General features: G+C 41.8%; 1 protein-coding gene across 1 annotated transcript in view; it reads left to right on the forward strand.

Annotated features, from left to right (window-relative positions):
• The window catches only part of SCAPER (S-phase cyclin A associated protein in the ER), a gene marked incomplete at its 3' end in the record, with an annotated part of 494945 nt that overhangs the window by 454543 nt on the left and 17683 nt on the right, over positions 1-22719 (forward strand). Inside the window, exon 29 of the mRNA XM_082835986.1 lies at positions 1000-1149. Within this exon, the coding sequence (XP_082692112.1) occupies positions 1000-1149 (150 nt within the window). The remainder of the gene's footprint in view (positions 1-999; positions 1150-22719) is intronic.

The raw sequence follows: 22719 nt of genomic DNA on the forward strand, positions 1-22719 counted from the left end.
AATTTTGTTTCAACAGTATTTATTAAAAAGACTGTGCCTCCCCGGCTGTTAGGCAGAGTGAATTCATTGAAACTTCCAAGCTGCAAAGTATCTGACCTGGTTCAAGCCAGCCAAGACCTCAAATCAAGAGATGAGTTTAAAACACTGCCTTTTCCCACAGGCTGGCAGTGGTGCTTCATTCCAGTGTGGGCTGCGAGTGCATTCTGTGGGCCTCGCCTCTCCCCTTTGCCCTCCTGTCGCTCTGTCTGTTTGACATGTTTATTAAATAGACGCTTCAGGCTGCACAGACAGACTCAGGCTCTCCTCCCGCGTCGCCCACCACCAACAGCCCTTTGACTGTCTCGAGAAAGGATCCCAGAAGCCTCATAGCTGAGGGGGCTTCATGGTTTGTTTTTTGTGCTCTTTTGGGGGGGCAGGGAGAGGTTGTTGGGTTTTTTTACATTACTTTGGGAGCACAAGAGCTATTTGAATAACTAATTGTTATTTATATTTCTTTTCTATTTGAACATAAGTAAATAATTAGAGTCATATTTTTATCCCTGCATACAAGAAAATATTTTCTCCTTCAGAAAAAAAAAAAGTATTGGAAGTTAGCTAAATGGTAGATTTACAGGTGAATTTTAGTATTATTATATTTTCCCAAATTTTCTACAGTGAGACTGTGCAATGAGAAAAAAAATACCTTGTTAAAAATGGGATAAATACTCATGCTTTAGGTGAATAGTGTCTTGATCCACGTAGTACAGGCATTTGGTCTGCTATGCTTTATTTTCTGGTTTTTTTTTTTTTTTTTTTTTTTCAGTTTAAACGTTGCATTTATTATGGTCGTTTATTGGAGCAGGAATCCCTGAACTGAACTGTTAAGCACAGTGCTCTAGAAATTTCATATGCTTTTCTGGCATCATGGCAGAAGGTGCACAGGACCCAGGTGTGTTTTGTGATTTGCAGCCCTGGCTGTCCCTGGGCTGGGGAGTTCTAACTGGTCCTTGTCTTTGTTAGTCTATTGTAGGGGCAGAGGGCTTGTCCCTTGCATTCCGGCACATCGCCAGCTCCCTACTGGGCCACTGCAGCCACGTCTCCTGCGAAAGCCTCCTTCATGAGGTCATCGTCTGTGTGGGCTACTTCACTGTCAACCACCCAGATAACCAGGTAAGAGGCACAGGAAAGTTCCTCAGACTGCTTCCCCAGCACTGAGAGTGTGAGGTATTGGAGTGAGAAAAGGCAGGCTAGCCTGCTGGAACCCATCTGTCCTGTGTGAGGCCCTTTAACCAGGCTCCAGGGATATGCCTCTGACTTCTCTCCAAAGAGATTTGATCAGCACTAGATCAGCACTAGGACTTCCTCTTAAAGCTATAACAATAAGATATTTTTAATAAAATGTTCTTCTTAAGCCACACAGAAGCATCTACTCCCTTACCACATAGATCCTGATGCTTTATTCATATTTTTTTGTGGTTGTTTTAATGAAATCGATTACATCTTTCAACTTGGGTTACTTTGCAAATATTATAGCATTAGTCTGGTGCTTTATGAAACTGCTCTTGGTCTTTGGCTTCTGCCTAGGTGCTTAAGAGGGTGCCAGATGGTGTTGGAGGGGAGCCTGAGAAGGCAGGGCTTGGGCCTTACCCCCTTGAATCACCCAGAGTAGTTTTGCTTTTAACTATTTTGATTATTCGGTTTCGAAGCAAGATTTCATTTGTAAATAGGGTTCTGTTGCTTTAAAAAGTTGGGAAATCTGTGTTACAGATTTTATTTTAAAAATAACAATAATAAAGCACTTTACCTTTTTTTAACTTTTTATTTTATATTGGAGTATAGTTGATTAACAATGTCGTGATAGTTTCAGGTGTACAGCAAAGTGTTATACATATACATGTATCTATTCTTTTTCAAATTCGTTTTCCATTTAGGTTGTTATCTTTATTTTTAAAAACAGAGTCATGGCATAACTAACACATCAAATTGTAATTCCTGACTACCTCATTTATCTAATGCCTCATATTCAGCAACCTTAATTATGTGGATTATAGCTGAGAAAAAGGCCTATGAACAGCCCTTAACCCTCACTCTAAGCTTACTGATTTTTATTTTAGGCAACTCACTAATAAGTGAGTTGCTTACTAGGCTTATTAGCCTGCAGTAAACTAGACCAGGGCGGAAGAAGGAAGGAGATAGCTGTAGTGCCAGAGCCAAATACAAGGTGAGAACCTACACACTGAGAGCTGCAACTGCCTATCTGATAAGGAGAAAGAGGATAGAAAACAACAAGACAAGCACAAGACCTCAGAAATTGTAGCCGTCTGGGACTTCCCTGGCTGTCCAGCGGTTAAGACTCTGCGCTTCCACTGCAGGGGGCGTTGGTTTGATCGCTGGTCAGGGAACTAAGGTCCTGCGTGCCGCGTGGCACGGCCAAAAGAGAAAAGAAAAAAAAATTGTAGCTATCTGGTTTCAAAGGGACACTAAGCCCTGTATTTGATTTCCCTGGATGATTGTTGATGCCCCCCGTGCGGACCCTGAGTGAGCATGGAGGCAAAATGTATGTTCTGTGCATTCCCTTTAAGAAGGCTAAGGAATATGAAGTCCATTCTAGAAAGATTTCCATGATTAAAATATAGAAAATGTGGACCTTTGCCAGAAGAAGCGTCATACGTAGAAAAATTCCCCTTTCGCAGACCTCGTTGCCAGAAGGGCAGATCTTTCTCACCTCCCGCCACAGGAGCACTCACGCAGTGCTCTCTCAGGTACTGATGCTTTGTCGTTTCCGCGGACTAAGCCCAGCAGGTCCACGAGTCTCTTACAAGCTACTCAAGGAAGGAAAGTTGAGTGAAATCTCCTGTGTGGTTTTCTTTTCTTTATGTGTATCCATTTGACCTACTAAACTGCATTTTGTTTCCCTCTAAAAGTTTGTTTTTATCTTTCTGATTACAAAAGTGTTTCTTACTCATCATGAAAAAGATAGGAAGTGTAAAGAAGGAGGAGGAGTCACAGTTATCCCTGATCTCACCGTTGAGATAGTCACTGTTACCATTTTGGCAGGTTCCTTACAGTCTCTTTTCTGTGAATATTTTTGCCAGTTAATATTATTGAGATATAATTAACATGTAACACTGTCTTATTTTTAAGTGTGTACAGTGTGAAGATTTGATATATTTATATGTTGCAAAATGATTAGCACAGTAAATTTAGTTAGCCATCACCTCACATAGTTAAAATTTTTTTCCTTGTGATGAGAACTTTTAAGATCTACTCTCAGCAGCTTTCAAATATACAATACAGTATTGTTAACTTCAGTCACCATGCTGTACATTACATCACCAGAACTTATGTACCTTATAACTGGAAGTTTGTACCTTTTGACCACCTTCACTCACTTCACCCACTCCTTAGCCCTCTATGAATATTTTTACATAGCTGAGGTCATATGGTATATACACTCCTATCCTGCTTTGTACACTTAACATTATATCATAATCCTTCTTTGTGAATACAGTTTTTAATGGCTGCGTGGCTTTATCTTGTGTAGACAGCCCATGGTTTACCTCACAATTTCCTGTTAAGTCGTTTACCATTTATCATGACACTATCTACTGCACTTTTAAAGAGGTAAGTAACTTGTGTGTGTGATAATATTTTGCTGTACAGTTCTACAGCAAAAAGTTCAGTTTCTTCAGCACACACATGTTTAGGGATGGTTGAAGCTCTTTGCTTAAACCAACTCTGTTGTGATGAATTTACTGAACTCAGAACTGTGTGGGATTTCAGAGAGATTTTCTGCTGTTGCCGGACCACAGACTAATCCTCTCCTATAGATAAAACACACACTCTAAGTATCTCTGGGCTCACCAGAGTCAATGAGAAATGGGGTCGGAGGAACTGGTATTTGGAAATGGCATGTTAGAACTGACGTGGACCTGATGGCAAAGTAAAGACTGGGCATGTTGGGACAGGAAGAAAGCAGATTAAATGGGCAGAGAGAGCAGCAAGCAATCCAAGGAGGAGACAGAGACCCTGTGGCTTCTCAGTTGGGGAAGAAGCCGTGGGGTTTAGAGGTAATTGTTGAGAGGAAGAAATTAGAAAAGTAAAAAAGGCCAGACCTCCTTTCTCGACACCTTGCCTCCCAGAGGGATTGAATCCTAACTGGACATCCACTTCTGATTTGGTGGAAGGTAGAAGGTCAGAGAAGTCAGTTCAGTCCTCAGGCAATTGCTGAAATGCAACAATCTGTGAAAAGAAAGAATATGACAAAAAGTAGAGAAGAAATCAGAAATTGATAGAAATGATAGTAATTGTCAAACACTGAGACATTGCACCTTATGGAGATGCTTTTCTAAAGCATAACCTCTGGTATTTGTAGAATTCTTTATACTGCTTGCCCCATCTGTGGCCTCTTGGACCTCATTAGCACTTCATTGAGGCTATAAGGCAGAGGAATTACTCCCACCTCACAGACAGGTGAAGAATCTGGACTCAGAGAGGTGAAATGAGCCCCCTGAAATGACATAAAGAATTGCTAAAATACCAGGACTAGAACACAGGTCTTGCAAAGCCCAGCTCAGTGTTCTTTTCATTTCACATTGCTTGAGAAAATTAGATGTATCACCGGCCCGTTCTACCAGTGATCTCTGAAGTATTTCTTGAGCAGGGGTGGAGGGTTTAGAAGATGATGCCCATTTACCTAGACAGTACACTGAGAAGCTGCCATTCTGCAACTCTGAATGCTTCTGGGACATATCTGTGTGCCTTACGTGGGGAAGACACGTAAAGATCCTGGGAAAGTGTAAATGAGTGTGTTTTATGAGCACAAAGTGGACCATAATCTAGCAAATAGAAGGCCTGGGTTCTAACCTCAGCTCTGCCACTAGCTGCAGGATCTTAGATAAATAATTTTCCCTCTTGAGGCTTGAGCATTTTTTTTTTAACATCTTTATTGGGGTATAATTGCTTTACAATGGTGTGTTAGTTTCTGCTTTATAACAATGAATCAGTTTTACATATACATATGTTCCCATATCTCTTCCCTCTTGCATCTCCCTCCCTTCCACCCTCCGTATCCCACCCCTCCAGGCGGTCACAAAGCACCCAGCTGATATCCCTGTGCTATGCGGCTGCTTCCCACTAGCTATCTACCTTACGTTTGGTAGTGTATATATGTCCATGCCTCTCTCTCGCTTTGTCACACCATACCCTTCCCCCTCCCCATATCCTCAAGTCCATTCTCCGGTGGGTCTGTGTCTTTATTCCTGTCTTACCCCTAGGTTCTTCATGACATTTTTTTTTTCTTAAATTCCATATATATGTGTTAGCACACGGTATTTGTCTTTCTCTTTCTGACTTCACTCTGTATGGCAGACTCTAGATCTATCCACCTCATTACAAATAGCTCAATTTCGTTTCTTTTTATGGCTGAGTAATATTCCATTGTATATATGTGCCACATCTTCTTTATCCATTCATCCGATGATGGGCACTTAGGTTGTTTCCATCTCCGGGCTATTGTAAATAGAGCTGCAATGAACATTTTGGTACATGACTCTTTTTTGACCATACAAAGAGGTATTGGGTTGGCCAAAAAGTTCCTTCGGTTTTAAGGTAAAACTAAGACACATTTTTCATTTTCACCAGGAACTTTATTGAACAATGTATTCACTGTTTTGTTCCACTACCTTCTGCCATTTTTCAGGCACCTTCATAATTCCATCTTCCTAAAACTTTTAATCTTTTTGAGCAAAGAACTGTTCAAGGTGCCTTATACAGTCTTCCAGGAAATTGAAATTTTTTCCATTAAGAGAATTTTGTAAAGACCAAAATAAATGGAAATCCGAAGGTGCAATGTCTGGTGAATAAGGTGGATGAATCAGAATTTCACAGCCAAGCTGTAACAGTTTTTGCCTGGTCATCAAAGAAACATGCAGTCTTGCGTTATCCTGATAGAAGATTATGCGTTTTCTGTAGACTAATTCCGGATGCTTTTCGTCAAGTACTGCTTTCAGTTGGTCTAATTGGGAGCAGTACTTGTTGGAATTAATCATTCAGTGTTCCAGAAGGAGCTCATAATAGAGGACTCCCTTCCAATCCCACCATATACACAACATCACCTTCTTTGGATGAAGACCAGCCTTTGGTGTGGTTGGTGGTGGTTCATTTCACTTGCCCCATGATCCCTTCCATTCCACATTATTGTACAGTGTCAACTTTTCATCACCCATCACAATTTGTTTTAAAAATGGAATGTTTTCGTTATGTTTAAGTAGAGAATCGCATGTGGAAATATGGTCAAGAAGGGTTTTTTCCCATAACTTATGTGGAGCCCAAACATCAAAGCGATGAACATAACCAGGCTGGTGCAAATGATTTTCAACATTTGATTTGGATATTTTGAGTATGTTGGCTGTCTCCTGTGTGGTTGATTGTTCTCAGTTAATGTCTCGATTTGATCGCTATCAACTTCGACTGGTCTACCCGACTGTGGAGCATCGTCCAGCGAGAAATATCCAGCACGAAACTTCGCAGACCACTTTTGACACGTTTGATCAGTCACAGCACCTTCTCCATACACTGCACAAATATTTTTTGTGTGTTTCAGTTGCATTTTTACCTTTCTTGAAATAATAAAACATAATATGCCAAAAATGTTGCTTTTTTCCTTCCATCTTCAATATTAAAATGGCTACACAAAAATCCACCAATTTTGATAATTGTTTTAAAATGCACTCTGATATGACAGCTGTCACAATACAATCTAACAAAATTGTTTCGAATAAAGGTAAAGACAACTAAGCACTACTAGAGCCATCTTATGGCAAAAAACAAACAAACCTTTTTGGCCAACCCAATAGCTTGGTTCTGGAAATGGATAGTGGTGATGGTTGCACAATATTGTGAATGTACTTAATGCCATTGAGAATGGTAGGCTTAAAAATGGTTAAAATGGTAAATTTTATGTTATCCATATTTTACCACCAAAAAATGTTGTGGGTTTTTTTTGTTGTTGTTTGTTTGTTTGTTTTATAAATTTATTCATTTATTTATTTTTGGCTGTGTTGGGTCTTCGTTGCGGTGTGTGGGCTTCTCATTGCGGTGGCTTCTCTTGTTGCGGAGCACGGGCTCTAGGCGCATGGGCTTCAGTAGTTGCGGCACACGGGCCCAGTAGTTGTGGCTCACGGGCTTAGTTGCTCCGTGGCATGTGGGATCTTCCCGGACCAGGGCTCGAACCCATGTCCCCTGCATTGGCAGGCGGATTCCCAACCACTGCGCCACCAGGGAAGCCCTTTTTTTTTTTTAAATGATGATCTAGGATGACCTAGGATTGTCCTAGATCATCTCTCCTTTGAGCTCCATGAGTCTGTGATATTTTAATGGCTGAGATTAGAACCACAGACCAGCATTCTGATTTTATGGAGACATATTGTGGTTTTTTAGATCCTCCTTGCCCTACTCCAGATCCTTTCAGTACCTGATAGCTTCATGAGCTGCTTGCCCACTCCATGGCAGCTCATCCTTAAAAGCTGAATATACCTTGGTTCTCCTATCTTAATACAGGGGGATCCACTGGCAGACACTCACAAGCAGAGACTTACAGGTGAGATGTTAGTGTCCTTGCTGTGTGATGCCATCTCTAGCCACAGTAGTTTCACCTGCACCAAACAGCCATGCTCCCCATCCGTGGCTGGGCTCCATGCCCATCAGGCTGCATGGCAAGGGAAGGGTAGGGGAAATAGCCTCAAGCTTACTTAATGATAACTGCTCATATCCCAGTAGAACTGGGGAGTTTTCTATAACTAAAAAGTTGATTGTTTATTTTCATTCTAAATCCCCTTTCTGCTCCCTCCAAAACCCAGTAATTTGCCAAGTGAGCATTTGCTGAGGGATATGGAAGTGCAGTTTTAAGCTCTCATTCCAGTTTCAATCACAGTTTCATGGAGCCTTCATCCTGGAAGGGCCCTGAGATACCTAGTCCGGCTCCCTCATACTGTAGATGGAGAAATTGAGGCTCAGAGAAGGAAAAGGAATTGCCAAGCAAGAACTGGCAGAGCCCAACCTCCTGATTGGCAGTCCAGTTAGTGCCCTTTCCACCTCACTTCTGTTCTTGTGAAAGTGAATTTATTTAACCTCATGCCACTTACTTTAAATCAGAGAAATTTCAGAGGCGAAATTATGATGCTCAATTCATTTCATCTTTCCGTATCATTAAGCAGAAGTCATGTTAATTTTCAGTGCCTGTTTGTCCACAGAGGATCCTTTATTTCCAGCTTGTGTCTTTATAAGACAGGAGATCCTGAACTCCTGCTGCAGCCTAAGGCTGTTTTATTAGGAAACTGCTTTGCATAAAGGATTGGCACTTTTTATTTGCCACCATTTAGTCTATTAACTGGAAGGACTGAGCCCCATGATACTAAAGATGACTTTAGAAGAGAAACCTGGATAATAAAAGTAATGCCCCATCCTTGATAGAACCAATCATCTGTTTCCTATAGGGCTGCAGTTTCTAATTAAAATATTCTTTTTAATCAAAAGCTTCCTTGTCTTTTATGGTACTTTCATGACTCTACGTTCCTTCCCATTTAATTATTATAATGAACATAATTAGTATGGGCTGTCAGACCTTCACTTTATTTACATTTTATATTTGATAATTAAATGTGGTCTGATAATTAAATTAACTTGAATGACAGATGATTTGACTGCCTGCATATTACTGTATTGGGAATAAGCACCTTTGCATATTCATTGTAGTTAGTGACTGACTTTTTCATTTGGAAAGACCCCATAGATTCCAGCAATCAGAGCCGGAGTCTCCTGTGATAGTTGAAAGTAGGAAGGATCCCGTTGGCCCACCCTCCCCCCATCAGCTTCTCTGTAGAGAGTCATGCAGATCATGTAATCATCTGCTCGGCACTGCACCAAAGGTTCCCTAATGTGTCTGGGGGAGATCAGAACCTGCGAGTAAGCTGGACACTGAAGCTCTTGAAACTAGATTCTGCCTGAGCTGTGTGACATGCGTTTTCCAAGTCTTTTGTAGTTTGATGGCTTAATAAGACAATCCAAATGTTAATTGACTAAATGGTCCTAAAATGTATCTGTTGTACTCACCTCAGATGTTTCCCTGAAAACAAAAACAGGGCAGTTTCCCAGTTGTATACCATCTACAAGTGAGGGACACAGAGTTGTGTTTTAAGAGTGGCGGTTTTCCAGAGCTCCGTTGTAGCCTTTAGAACTTTCAGAGGTGGCCTAATTCCTGCTCACACATTCTTACTTTACTCTTTGTTTTTCTCAAAGGCAGATGGTCCTAGGTCACACGCATTTGGTAAACTCCCCCAGCCCCATCCAAGTCCAGGAATGGACTCTGCTGTGGTGGGCTCAAAGTGGAAACCCCAGCATTCAAGGCCTTTCTGTTCTCCCAGTGTTGGCAGCTTATTCTGTAGCTGTCACACAAACGTCAGCTTTCTGTATTTTCTTTCTTTGTGCGACAGATACAGTTCCTTTCACAAAATAAAAATGTATCATGTCTAAGGCAGAGCCGAAGAACTTCAACAGTATAACCATTTTGGAGTTACTCTCAGTATTACAGCACCAAAGAAAAATATGGGGTTTTTCCCAGAAGTAGAATAATAAATTTCCTAATTAAAAATAACTTCTGGGGCTTCCCTGGTGGCGCAGTGGTTGAGAGTCCGCCTGCCGACGCAGGGGACATGGGTTCGTGCCCCGGTCTGGGAGGATCCCACGTGCCGCGGAGCGGCTAGGCCCGTGAGCCATGGCCGCTGAGCCTGCGCATCTGGAGCCTGTGCTCCACAATGGGAGAGGCCACAACAGCGAGAGGCCCGCGTACCGCAAAAATAATAGTAACTTCTGCCTAAGGATTTTTTTTTTAATTATTGATGTATTTCTTTTTGGCTGCATTGGGTCCTCGTTGCTGCATGCGGGCTTTCTCTAGTTGCGGCGAGGAGGGGCTACTCTTCGTTGCGGTGCATGGGCTTCTCTTTGCGGTGGCTTCTCTTGTTACAGAGCATGGGCTCTAAGCACACGGGCTTCAGCAGTTGTGGCACGTGGGCTCAGTAGTTGTGGCTCGTGGGCTCTAGAGCACAGGCTTGGTAGTTGTGGCTCATAGGCTTAGCTACTCCGCAGCATGTGGGATCTTCCCGGACCAGGGATTGAACCCGTGTCCCCTGCATTGGCAGGTGGATTCTTAACCACTGCGCCACCAGAGAAGTCCCCTGCCTAAAGATTTATTCTAAGACTTCTAGTGAGTGACCTGGCTGATATTAGAATGGAGAAATTTGCCAGTTAGCAATTTTGGCTGCTTGTATTAAAAGTCACCAATGTCACAGAATCCAAATAAAAGATACCTTTTACTTCCCTCATCTCTTTGGTGTCCTCATCTCTCTTTTCCAACACAAGGGTAGTTTGAAGTACCATGAGCTCGTACCAAGTACCTTTTAACTCCAAAAACCACCTGAGAAGTTATAAGGAACTCCCTCCTTGACCCGGTGGCTGCATTGCCAGGGAATCAGCTGGAGTAAATGGCAGCCTCCGCAAGGGAGCCTCCACTGAGCTCTCAGATGGAAGCCTTCACCACCCAAGGCTAACATTGGCCAGGTATACTTGTAGCACTTAACTGAGGAAGGAACATTCCTCTCCCCCTTTGTACAGGATTGTGTCCTAATTCGTGGCTCACTGTAATCCCATGGATCCCCCTGCTTGTGGTTGATACAGCGATAGTTAAGGTGGCACCTGAATGGATTCACTTCTTGAGTCAGTCGGCAATTGAGGTTTTGAACTTGATCTCTGATAGTACTAAAAGTCAGATGTCACACCTCCGTGACATAGAGCATAGGCTCTGAAGTCAGCTGGCTTTGAGATCCGTGTTCTGTTCTTTCCTAGCACTGTGACCTTGGTTTGGTCAAGTTACTGAGCTGTGAGCTTCGGTTTCCTCATCTGTGAAATGGAGGACATAATACCACTACTTCTCACATTGTTGTGTGAATTAAGTGAGACAATAAAGGCCCTGACTCATAGTGAATGCTCAAGAAAGGCAGCTGTTGCTATCCCTGATGGCCCTGTTACCATCATCTTTATGGCACTAAATAATACACCTGATTCAGCAGTAGGCTGAATTCATAATTCTGGCATAGTGATCGGAAAAAAACACAATTGTACAGGTAAACTATCCTTCCTTCACCAGTCTTCTCAGTTTCTCATTTTGGGGGAACTCAGATTCAGAACACTCCAGTAAAATAACTGTCAGGAAATCTAACATTGAAACTTTGAAATTGAAAGCTAACCATAGTTTCATCTCCACTCTCCTATAAAAAGTTGGGAACCCACTAAGCGCCTTCAGCAGTGGAAGTGAGACCAAGAGCATGGGTAGGGTCATTGTGAGGGCTTAGTTTAGCCGCAAGATGCCATGAAGTTGATCATCTCCTTCTGAGCTCCATCCCAAGACTGAGCAGAGCAGCAGGAGATGCACAAGGGGAAGCCAAGCAATAAGCTGTCAGCACCCTATTCCCCAGGTGCCCAAACCCTGATCCTGTGAACAAGGTCCAGAGCTGAACCCTACTGCCAGGTCAGGTGTGTGCACAACCCTCAGTCATCCTTTGCTCCCTTGGAAATCTTCTAATGGGGTGGAAAATGAGGCCAGAAGGGATATTTTGTCAAAGTTTAACTCATGACCAGTGGTGAATCTAATTTTTTCTGGTCCTGCCTGGGTGTTTGGTCATAGAGGGACCTTTTTAATAAATCACTGAGATAGACTATAAAGACTTAATCTGTAATCACAGAGAAAACACCTCTCCTGAGATAGGAAATCTTATATGAGATCCTCATCAGTCACAAAAAGCCCAGCACCAAGGAACAAATACTAGTGCAGCAGTCAGGATGGCTGGGTCCTCTCACAGCTGTACAGCTGTGTGACGCTGGGCAAGTCACTGCCCTTCTCTGGGCTTTACCCAGAGTTAGGCTGGGTACTCCCAAGGGCCCTTCCAGCTCTGATGGAGGACAAACATATAATTCTAAGGTGAAGTGGGAAGTCATGTCCAGACCAACATAAGCACTTGAATTTAATAATCTTCATTTCTAATTGCAGTAATCGCAAGTACTCCACTATAGCCATGCTGGTCTCCTTGCTCTTCTACAAACAAACCTTTGTTCTTGCTGTTTTCTACCTGGGAATCTTTTCCCTCAGAAATCAGCATGGTTTGGGAGGTGGGGGTGTTTCAAAGGTTTTTTTCTCAGATGTCATGTTATCATGACCACAGTATCTAAAATAGTGTACCAGACCCATGGTTACTGTTTCCCCTTTACCTTGCTCTATTTTTATTTGTATACTTATTACCCGCCCTTGACATTTATTTATTTTGCCTGTCTCCCCACTCCCACCCCATCCTGCTAGAATGTTAGTATCTTGAGAACAGCACCTTTGTCTGCAGTGCCTACAGCAGTGCCCGGCACAGAGTAATTACTTAATATTTGTTGAATGAATTATTGGATGTTGAGATAATACATCTCTTCTTAGGCATAATACTGCAGGAAAGGATAAAATGGCCCCAGATTTTGAAGGATACAGCACTTCTATTTTAGTGACCAAACCTCCTGAACTGACTTTCAGCTAAAAATTTAAGAGCCATTTCTTTGGCACTATAAGTTGTTTATCTTTGAATTTATTCTAAAAGGAACTTCTTAGTTTTGCTTTTGCTGGAGCCAGTAGTTCTGAGATCCAAATGAAACCACTGTGCTTAAGGTTTGGCAAATCCTGCATTTGAGAAAACAGCGGTGTGTGAGAGAAAGCTTTGGAGGCAGACTTAGGTTCACGTCCTAGCCCCTCCTCTCACTTGAGTGATGAACTTGGGCAGGTTAACCTGAGTGTTGCTTTCCCCAGCTGTAACATAGAGCCAAGAAGTCCTAACTCACAGGATTGTTGTGAAGGTTAAATGTCATCCTTATTACGTAGGCCCCAAGTTTGACTCTCAGCTGTGAGAGTGGATGTCTTTGGGGTATTTGCTTATCAAGTTGGTGGCATTGTCACAGCAAATCTACACTGACTTGTTATGATTTGGTTAAAAAAAAAAAAAGGCTTTTTGGCAGGTATGCCTCACTCTGAAAGCACACACTGGGAAAATCTACACTTAAAGACCCCCAAATCACCATATCATTCATTTAATAGCAAGTTTCCTGGGGGGATTTTAAAATATTTTTCCTAAATCTCTTCATGTGTATGTAATTCCTTTGGGATTATGCACCTTTGGTCTGCCGTCAGATAATGCACACCTCGTCAGAGACCCTAGTGTGCAGGAGTTCTGTCATGGTAGCCACGGGCTGGTCTCTGCTTTAAGGAGTTGGTCACAACTATACCACTTACTAGCTCTGTGATCCTGGTCAAACCCCTTACATTCCTGGTGCCAGTTTCCTCACCTATAAAGTGGGGATAACATTGATAACACCTCATAGGGTTGTTGTGTAGATTAAATTTGATCATGCGCATAGTGTTAGCACATTCCCTGGCTGGGAGCAAGTGTTGACTATGATGTTATTGAAACTATCGTTGTCAGCCTCCACATTCCCTGCTCTTAATGGGAAAATCCCTGGAGTATCCGCTCAGTCAGCTCTGACACTTGATATCACCTTAGCTAGGCCATCTCTGCCGTCAAAGCGTGTATCCCCATCTGTTGAGAAACTGAAGAGAACTCTGTGTGTCTCCATGGACCCAAAAGATGTAGAAGCACCAGGAGGTCCCCCTGTAGGGGTCTCTGGGCTGCCACTCACCATGCCGCTCCAGCACAGCTGCAAAGAGAGGTTGGGAGGGTCAGTCTGCTCTGGCCAGCTGCCAGCTCCCCTTCCCAAGGGGCATGTGTAGTTCATCTGGATGTACCTGACAGGTGATAAACATATGCTTGTCTGGAATGCAATGAAGGAGAAGCTCTACTCACCATTTTGGGCTGCAGAAATAGGAGGAAGGGAGACCTCACACCCGAATAATTCTCTTCTATATGAGCAACTGCTAAACTGAAAACACACCACAGAGGTAACTCAGAGGTACACTGAGATTGTGTTAGGAAAAGAAACTGGAAAATGCCTCACATGAATCAACGTGAACATTTAATGGGCCTTAATTGGAACCTTATCCTACTGTACTTAGAGCAGAGAGATGAAAGTAAAAGAAATCTGAGAGACCATTTATTTCACTTGAGAAAGCAGTAAACTGAAACTACAAAAAGATTTGACTACTATTATATTTTTATGATTAAATAAAATTGTCATAGACTGGTGCTAGTGAGTCCATAAATGCTCCATGGAATGCATCCATGCTCTCTGGCTGCTGTTAGGATGTGACCAGAAAATCTATCAGGCTGTGCTCTGCATTTATTAACCCTGCTGTTGTTCTTACACCACCCAAAGGCTCCATGGTGAAGAAGGTTTGACCCAAGTTCTCCTCACAGGAATGGTCCAGAGCCCACTTGGAATATTTGTATTTTAGGGCATTATAAAATACTGTCCATCTACCTACCCCCCTCCCAACCCCCACACACACATGTCCTGTTAGTCTGTAATGGACATAATCTTGCCAGTATTCGTGTGTTTGTGTGTGTGTGTGATTATAAGTTCTCTTTTCTTAAAGAAGCTGGATTAGAAAATCAGAATAGTTGAGAATGTGGAGATAGCATGTTTTGTGTGAAGACTTTTTTTCATTCATAAGAAAAATATATTCTAAACTATTTTTTTATGATATTTAAATGTAATATCTGTGCAGGTATAGTCAGCAAAAGGTGCTTATGTGTGTGAATGCTCATAGCACAGGATTATATTATTTCTGCAAATTCACAGACCTTCAGAGATCATCTAGTCCAACTCCCTTCATTGCCAGACAAGAGCAGGACTTGCTCAAGTCCCTGGAGCCAGGCCTCCTGGCACATTATCTAGGACTTTCTGTGACCAGCCTTCTCTCTTCTCCCCTCCCCCCACCTTGTGGTAGATGGGACACAGATAATGCAAATAAACAAAAAATCCAAAATAAAGTAGTCCCTCAAATGTATGACGGTACAGTGAGTCTGTATCATTTCCAAGGTTTGTGCTCTTTAGACAAGGTTCTTTCTCAAACATAAATTAAAACAGAAAAGCACGTATGGGTATAGTCCCTAACAATTATAGAATCTGTGACTTTTAGGGTTAGCCAAGTTTTTAAGAGAATCTAGCCCACACTTCTTGTGCTACAAGATGTGTTTGAAGGGAATTTGGAACATGCTTCATTTAAAAGGTAACTCTCCTCACAAAATAGACAACATGAAAGAAGTAAAAAGAAGCTCTAACATGGAACAGAAGGCTGGAGGTGACTTATTCTTGGGGAAATGCCCCGTATCATGAGCTTTCTGTCCATATGAGCGTTCATCACTCATTCCTTCTCTCATTTATCAGCTTTTGCTAAATGCCCACCCCCCATCTCAAACCAAGTGCTGGGAGATAAAGAAATGAATACAACTCAGATCTTGTCCTTGTGGAACCCACAGCCTAGGAGCAGTGCTGTCAGTGCTGAGACTCATTCCTTCCTTCCACAAACATTTAACGAGTGCCTGCAATGGTCCAGGCACTGTTCTAGACACCCAGGAGAGAGAGAAAAACAAAACAGATTAAGTCCCTGCTCTCAAGTTGCTGACATTCTAAGAGAAAAGGGAGAGACAGACAGTAAACAAACCTGGATCGGTGCTAGAGCTTCCTCTTAGAAGTATTTCACAGTGGAGCTGGTGCTTGAGCCGATATCTGACAGTGGAATAAATACTTACCAGGTAGCAAGGTAGGAAAGACATTCTAGGCACAGGAAAGACCGTGAGCAAAGATACTGAGATGTAAAATAGCCTGGGAAGGTTTAGGGAACTGCAAACTGTTCATTCTGGCTGGAGCTTAGGAGGTAGTGGAAGGAATAAGAGCTAAGAGTGAAGAAGCAGGCCAGGCCCAGGTCATGAAGAGACCTACGTGTGGGGCTGAGAATTGGGGATTTATCCTCTAGGAGATGATGAGGAGAGCAGCAGGATGATATGTTCAGCCTGCGTCTGAAAGTCACTCCAGTATGTGGAGGTCATCAGGACTTCCACACTGGAGCCCCAGGACTGGGACCTGATGCCCCTGGTTCTGAAGCATCATTCTCGCCTGCAGGAGCAGAGTGGCGTTTGAGGGGGAGGCCTGCCCAGAAGCCTCCTTTGCACCCCTCTGCTGGTGGTACTCAGCACACAGCCTGTCACCCATAGGAAGCAGGGAACACAGCTCAGGGGCCTTCTCACCCAGTTTCCCTTGGAGGGACACTGCAGGACACCCACTCACCCTTTACTACATGAAGAAAGCCCTCGTTTCTGTAGGATCACCTGGTTTCCAAAGCCTCTGAGAGGCCAAGCCCCCAACTACTGGCTTTAGCCTCTCCTCGTGCCCCTGGCTGCTTTCCTCCCTCCTTCCCTTCTTCCCCCTCTTTCCTTCCTCCTTGACCCTCTGCTGGCGCTAGACAGCAGTGAATCCCTGGGACCACCAGCAAGAAGGCTAGTGCTTAAAGGGCCTGCCTCCCACACAGTCTGCTAAGATCTCTGCATTTAACTCAGCCTAGAAATCTATCTTATGGCAGAAGCAGGCTTGGGAGGAGAGGAATTTGTTTGCAGTGCTAGCCAAGGGAATCTTTGTGTTTCTCTGCTCTGAATTTGATTTGATTATGTATGTGGACAGACTCTTAAAACTTTTCTCATGTGGTATTTAAATAAAGCCACTTCAACACCCTCCCTACTCTACCCCCAAGGCATGAGATTAGAGAAACAAGGTGTGTGTGTGTGTTTGGGGCATGCCATTTCTTTATATGATTCATAGAGGTCACTGGCCTCAAGGCCCCTCCTGTCATATTGTTCCTCTCCTGGGCCTGGGCTTCAGGTGTGATGAGACTTGTCAAAAGCAATGTGGATAGAGAGGCTTGTGCACTGGCCTGGCCACTGCGGCCGCTACCTCTTCACTTCAGCATTGTAGCAGGACCAGTTTTGCGGGAAGGAATGCAACAACTACTTTGTTTCTGCTCTGCTAGAAAAATATTCTTTGTTCCAATGATTTACAGACTCTTTTGGCTGTCTCTTATAATGAATTTAGATGTCTAGACACCTATTTTTGCCCCTTTGTTGAGGACACCTTGTCTCTGACAAGAAATGGAAAAAAGCAAAACAGGAATTCCTGAGCATAAAGAATTTGCCTTGGTGAGATTTAACTATTTGTATACATTTCTGTCTGACCCGTATTCCACTCACCCTACCACCCTGGCCGAGGGAGGTGGTTTGGCCTTAGGCTTGACTGATCAGCTCACAAGTCTTGCTGAAAGACGCTACCCCTGCCCCACCTAGCCCCACTCTCCCGCACCTTTGTGCCAAGAGGCTATTGGATTGGACAGGGTGCTGGCTGAGGTACTCAGTCAGCTGTTCTTGTAGGTCCAAAGACAGTGTCTCTGAGGACCTTGAAGGCTCTGGGAAGAGTAGGCCCAGGGCTCTGGTGCGGAAGGTATAGGCCCCTAGAGTCAGGTTTGGAAACCAAAGCTCAGTCCTCATTCATTCATTCCCCAGATGGTTATTGAGCACCTGTAACTTGTCAGGCACTGTGCTAGGCACTATGCCAGATGCTGGGGACACAGCAGTGAATAAAAGGGACATAACCCCTGTTCCCATGGAGCTTATAGTCTTAAGAGTGTTGAAAACTGGAGATTCACATCTGCCTGTCTTTGCCTAAACAACTGCTCGTGCATCTGGAGCCAGGCAGGCCATATGTGTGTTTCTGTCTTCTGGTCCATGGCAGACATAGGATTGGAGTCCCAGTGATGTAAGTATTTAGAAGCTTGCCAGAGGGCATTCTGAGAAAAAAAAAAAAAAAACTAATAAAAATAAAACAAAATGCAAAACTTTCTCCTAAATAAGAGGGAAATTCAGGATCATTCTTAGATCTTAGCAAAATCAGCAGGATTCACAGAGTATCAGTAGGTAAGACAGAACATGACCATTTTCTGTTTTGTTTCCTTGAATTAGGTGAGTTCTAGAGAGAGAGAGATTTTACTATAGTACACCATGGCTGTGTCTAAGATGCTTGGAGGGATGGATGGATGGATGGATGGATGGATCTGGAGAAGGGCAAGAAACTGTCACAGAACCTTTTTCTAGTTTATTTCTATTATTTAGTGTCACGGTTTTGGTATGGTCAGGGAATGAGCTGTTCCCATATAAGTGAATTATGCAGAAGACCAAACCTACCTTTAAAACATGATGTTTATTTAACATTAACTCCATTCTCTAGTAGGTCTGTGTCAATGGACTTGAGGATACGTGGAGGGGGAAGGGTAAGCTGGGATAAAGTGAGAGAGTGGCATGGACATATATACACCACCAAACTAGTAAAATAGATAGCTAGTGGGAAGCAGGCGCATAACACAGGGAGATCAGCTTGGTGCTTTGTGACCACCTAGAAAGGTGGGATAGGGAGGGTGGGAGGGAGGGAGATGCAAGAGGGAAGAGATATGGGGACATATGTATATGTATAACTGATTCACTTTGTTATAAAGCAGAAACTAACACACCATTGTAAAGCAATTATACTCCAATAAAGATGTTAAAAAAAGAACAAACATTAACTACTTGTGTTCATTTTTTAAATATTACAGTCTCCTGTCTTCTAAAACTTAAATTATACTTAATATATATTTTTTGATGCCTTAAGAAATGAATACCTACAATAATATCAGGTACAGGAGAATTATCATGTATGTGAAGCAAATTTTTACTTCTTTTTTTAACATCTTTATTGGAGTATAATTGCTTTACAATGGTGTGTTAGTTTCTGCTTTACAACAAAATGAATCAGTTATATATATATACATATGTTCCCATATCTCTTCCCTCTTGCATCTCCCTCCCTCCCACCCTCCCTATCCCACCCCTCCAGGCGGTCACAAAGCAAGCTGATCTCCCTGTGCTATGCGGCTGCTTCCCACTAGCTATCTACCTTACGTTTGGTACTGTATATATGTCCATGCCTCTCTCTCGCTTTGTCACACCATACCCTTCCCCCTCACCATATCCTCAAGTCCATTCTCTAGTACATCTGTCTTTATTCCTGTCTTACCCCTATGTTCTTCATGACTTTTTTTTTCTTAAATTCCATATATATGTGTTAGCATACGGTATTTGTCTCTCTCTTTCTGACTTACTTCACTCTGTATGGCAGACTCTAGGTCTATCCACCTCATTACAAATAGCTCAATTTCGTTTCTTTCTATGGTTGAATAATATTCCATTGTATATATGTGACACATCTTCTTTATCCATTCATCTGATGATGGACACTTCGGTTGTTTCCATCACCGGACTATTGTAAATACAGCTGCAATGAACATTTTGATAACATGACTCTTTTTGAATTACAGTTTTCTCAGGGTATATGCCCAGTAGTGGGATTACTGGGTCACATGGTAGTTCTACTTGTAGTTTTTTAAGGAACCTCCATAATGTTCTCCACAGTGGCTATATCAATTTACATTCCCACCAACAGTGCAAGAGGGTTCCCTTTTCTCCACACCCTCTCCAGCATTTATTGTTTCTAGATTTTTTGATGATGGCCATCCTGACTGGTGTGAGATGATATCTCATTGTAGTTTTGATTTGCATTTCTCTAATGATTAGTGATGTTCAGCATTCTTTCATGTGTTTGTTGGCAGTCTGTATATCTTCTTTGGAGAAATGTCTATTTAGGTCTTCTGCCCATTTTTGGATTGGGTTGTTTGTTTTTTTGTTATTAAGCTGCATGAGCTGCTTATAAATTTTGGAGATTAATCCTTTGTCAGTTGCTTCATTTGCAAATATTTTCTCCCATTCTGAGGGTTGTCTTTTGGTCTTGTTTATGGTTCCTTTGCTGTGCAAAAGCTTTGAAGTTCCATTAGGTCCCATTTGTTTATTTTTGTTTTTATTTCCATTTCTCTAGGAGGTGGGTCAAAAAGGATCTTGCTGTGACTTATGTCATAGAGTGTTCTGCCTATGTTTTCCTCTAAGAGTTGGATAGTTTCTGGCCTTACATTTAGGTCTTTAATCCATTTTGAGCTTATTTTTGTGTATGGTGTTAGGGAGTGATCTAATCTCATACTTTTACATGTACCTGTCCAGTTTTCCCAGCACCACTTATTGAAGAGGCTGTCCTTTCGCCACTGTACATTCCTGCCTCCTTTATCAAAGATAAGGTGACCACATGTGCATGGGTTTATCTCTGGACTTTCTATCCTGTTCCACTGATATTTCTGTTTTTGTGCCAGTACCATACTGTCTTGATTACTGTAGCTTTATAGTATAGTCTGAAGTCAAGGAGCCTGATTCCTCCAGCTCCGTTTTTCATTCTCAAGATTGTTTTGGCTATTCGGGGTCTTTTGTGTTTCCATACAAATTGTGAAATTTTTTGTTCTAGTTCTGTGAAAAATGCCTGTGGTAGTTTGATAGGGATTGCATTGAATCTATAGATTGCTTTGGGTACTAGAGTCATTTTCACAATGTTGATTCTTCCAATCCAAGAATATGGTATATCTCTCCATCTATTTTTATCGTCTTTAATTTCCTTCATCAGTGTCTTATAATTTTCTGCATACAGGTCTTTTGTCTCCTTACGTAGGTTTATTCCTAGATATTTTATTCTTTTTGTTGCAGTGGTAAATGGGAGTGTTTTCTTGATTTCACTTTCAGATTTTTCATCATTAGTGTATAGGAATGCCAGAGATTTCTGTGCATTAATTTTGTATCCTGCTACTTTACCAAATTCATTGATTAGCTCTAGTAGTTTTCTGGTAGCATCTTTAGGATTCTCTATGTGTAGTATCATGTCATCTGCCAACAGTGACAGCTTTACTTCTTCTTTTCTGATTTGGATTCCTTTTATTTCCTTTTCTTCTCTGATTGCTGTGGCTAAAACTTCCAAAACTATGTTGAATAAGAGTGGTGAGAGTGGGCAACCTTGTCTTGTTCCTGATCTTAGTGGAAATGCTTTCAGTTTTTCACCATTGAGGATGATGTTGGCTGTGGGCTTGTCATATATGGCCTTTATTATGTTGAGGAAAGTTCCCTCTATGCCTACTTTCTGCAGGATTTTTATCATAAATGGGTGTTGAATTTTGTCGAAAGCTTTCTCTGCATCTATTGAGATGATCATATGGTTTTTCTCCTTCAGTTTGTTAATATGGTGTATCACGTTGATTTATTTGCATATATTGAAGGATCCTTGCATTCCTGGAATAAACCCCACTTGATCATGTTGTATGATCCGTTTAATATGCTGTTGGATTCTGTTTGCTAGTATTTTGTTGAGGATTTTTGCATCCATGTTCATCAGTGATATTGGCCTGTAGTTTTCTTTCTTTGTGACACCCTTGTCTGGTTTTGGTATCAGGGTAATGGTGGCCTCGTAGAATGAGTTTGGGAGTGTTCCTCCCTCTGCTATATTTTGGAAGAGTTTGAGAAGGATAGGTGTTAGCTCTTCTCTAAATGTTTGATAGAATTCGCCTGTGAAGCCATCTGGTCCTGGGCTTTTGTTTGTTGGAAGATTTTTAATCACAGTTTCAATTTCAGTGCTTGTGATTGGTCTGTTCATATTTTCTATTTCTTCCTAATTCAGTCTTGGCAGGTTGTGCATTTCTTAGAATTTGTCCATTTCTTCCAGGTTGTCCATTTATTGGCATAGAGTTGCTTGTAGTAATCTCTCATGATCTTTTGTATTTCTGCAGTGTCAGTTGTTACTTCTCCTTTTTCATTTCTAATTTTATTGATTTGAGTCTTCTCGCTTTTTTTCTTGATGAGTCTGGCTAATGGTTTATCACTTTTGTTTATCTTCTCAAAAAACCAGCTTTTAGTTTTATTGATCTTTGCTATCGTTTCCTTCATTTCTTTTTCATTTATTTCTGATCTGATTTTTATGATTCCTTTCCTTCTGCTAACTTTGGGGTTTTTTTGTTCTTCTTTGTCTAATTGCTTTAGGTGCAAGGTTAGGTTGTCTATTTGAGATGTTTCCTGTTTCTTAAGGTAGGATTGTATTGCTATAAACTTCCCTCTTAGAACTGCTTTTCCTGCATCCCATAGATTTTGGGTTGTCGTGTCTCCATTGTCATTTGTTTCTAGGTATTTTTAAATTTCCTCTTTGATTTTTTCAGTGATCACTTCGTTATTAAGTAGTGTATTGTGTAGCCTCCATGTGTTTGTATTTTTTACAGATCTTTTCCTGTAATTGATATCTAGTCTCATGGCGTTGTGGTCGGAAAAGATACTTGATACAATTTCGATTTTCTTAAATTTACCAAGGCTTGATTTGTGACCCAAGATATGCTCTATCCTGGAGAATGTTCCATGAGCACTAGAGAAAAATGTGTATTCTGTTGTTTTTGGATGGAATGTTCTATAAATATCAATTAAGTCCATCTTGTTTAATGTATCATTTAAAGCTTGTGTTTCCTTATTTATTTTCATTTTGGATGATCTGTCCATTGGTGAAAGTGGGGCGTTAAAGTCCCCTACTATGAATGTGTTACTGTCGATTTCCCCTTTTATGGCTGTTAGTATTTGCCTTATGTATTGAAGTGCTCCTATGTTGGGTGCATAAATATTTACAATTGTTATATCTTCTTGGATTGATCCCTTGATTATTATGTAGTGTCCTTCTTTGTCTCTTCTAATAGTGTTTATTTTAAAGTCTATTTTGTCTGTT

Source organism: Leucopleurus acutus (genome assembly GCF_964270905.1).
Source record: "Leucopleurus acutus genome assembly, chromosome: 1".
NCBI classification, from domain to species: Eukaryota; Metazoa; Chordata; class Mammalia; order Artiodactyla; family Delphinidae; genus Leucopleurus; species Leucopleurus acutus.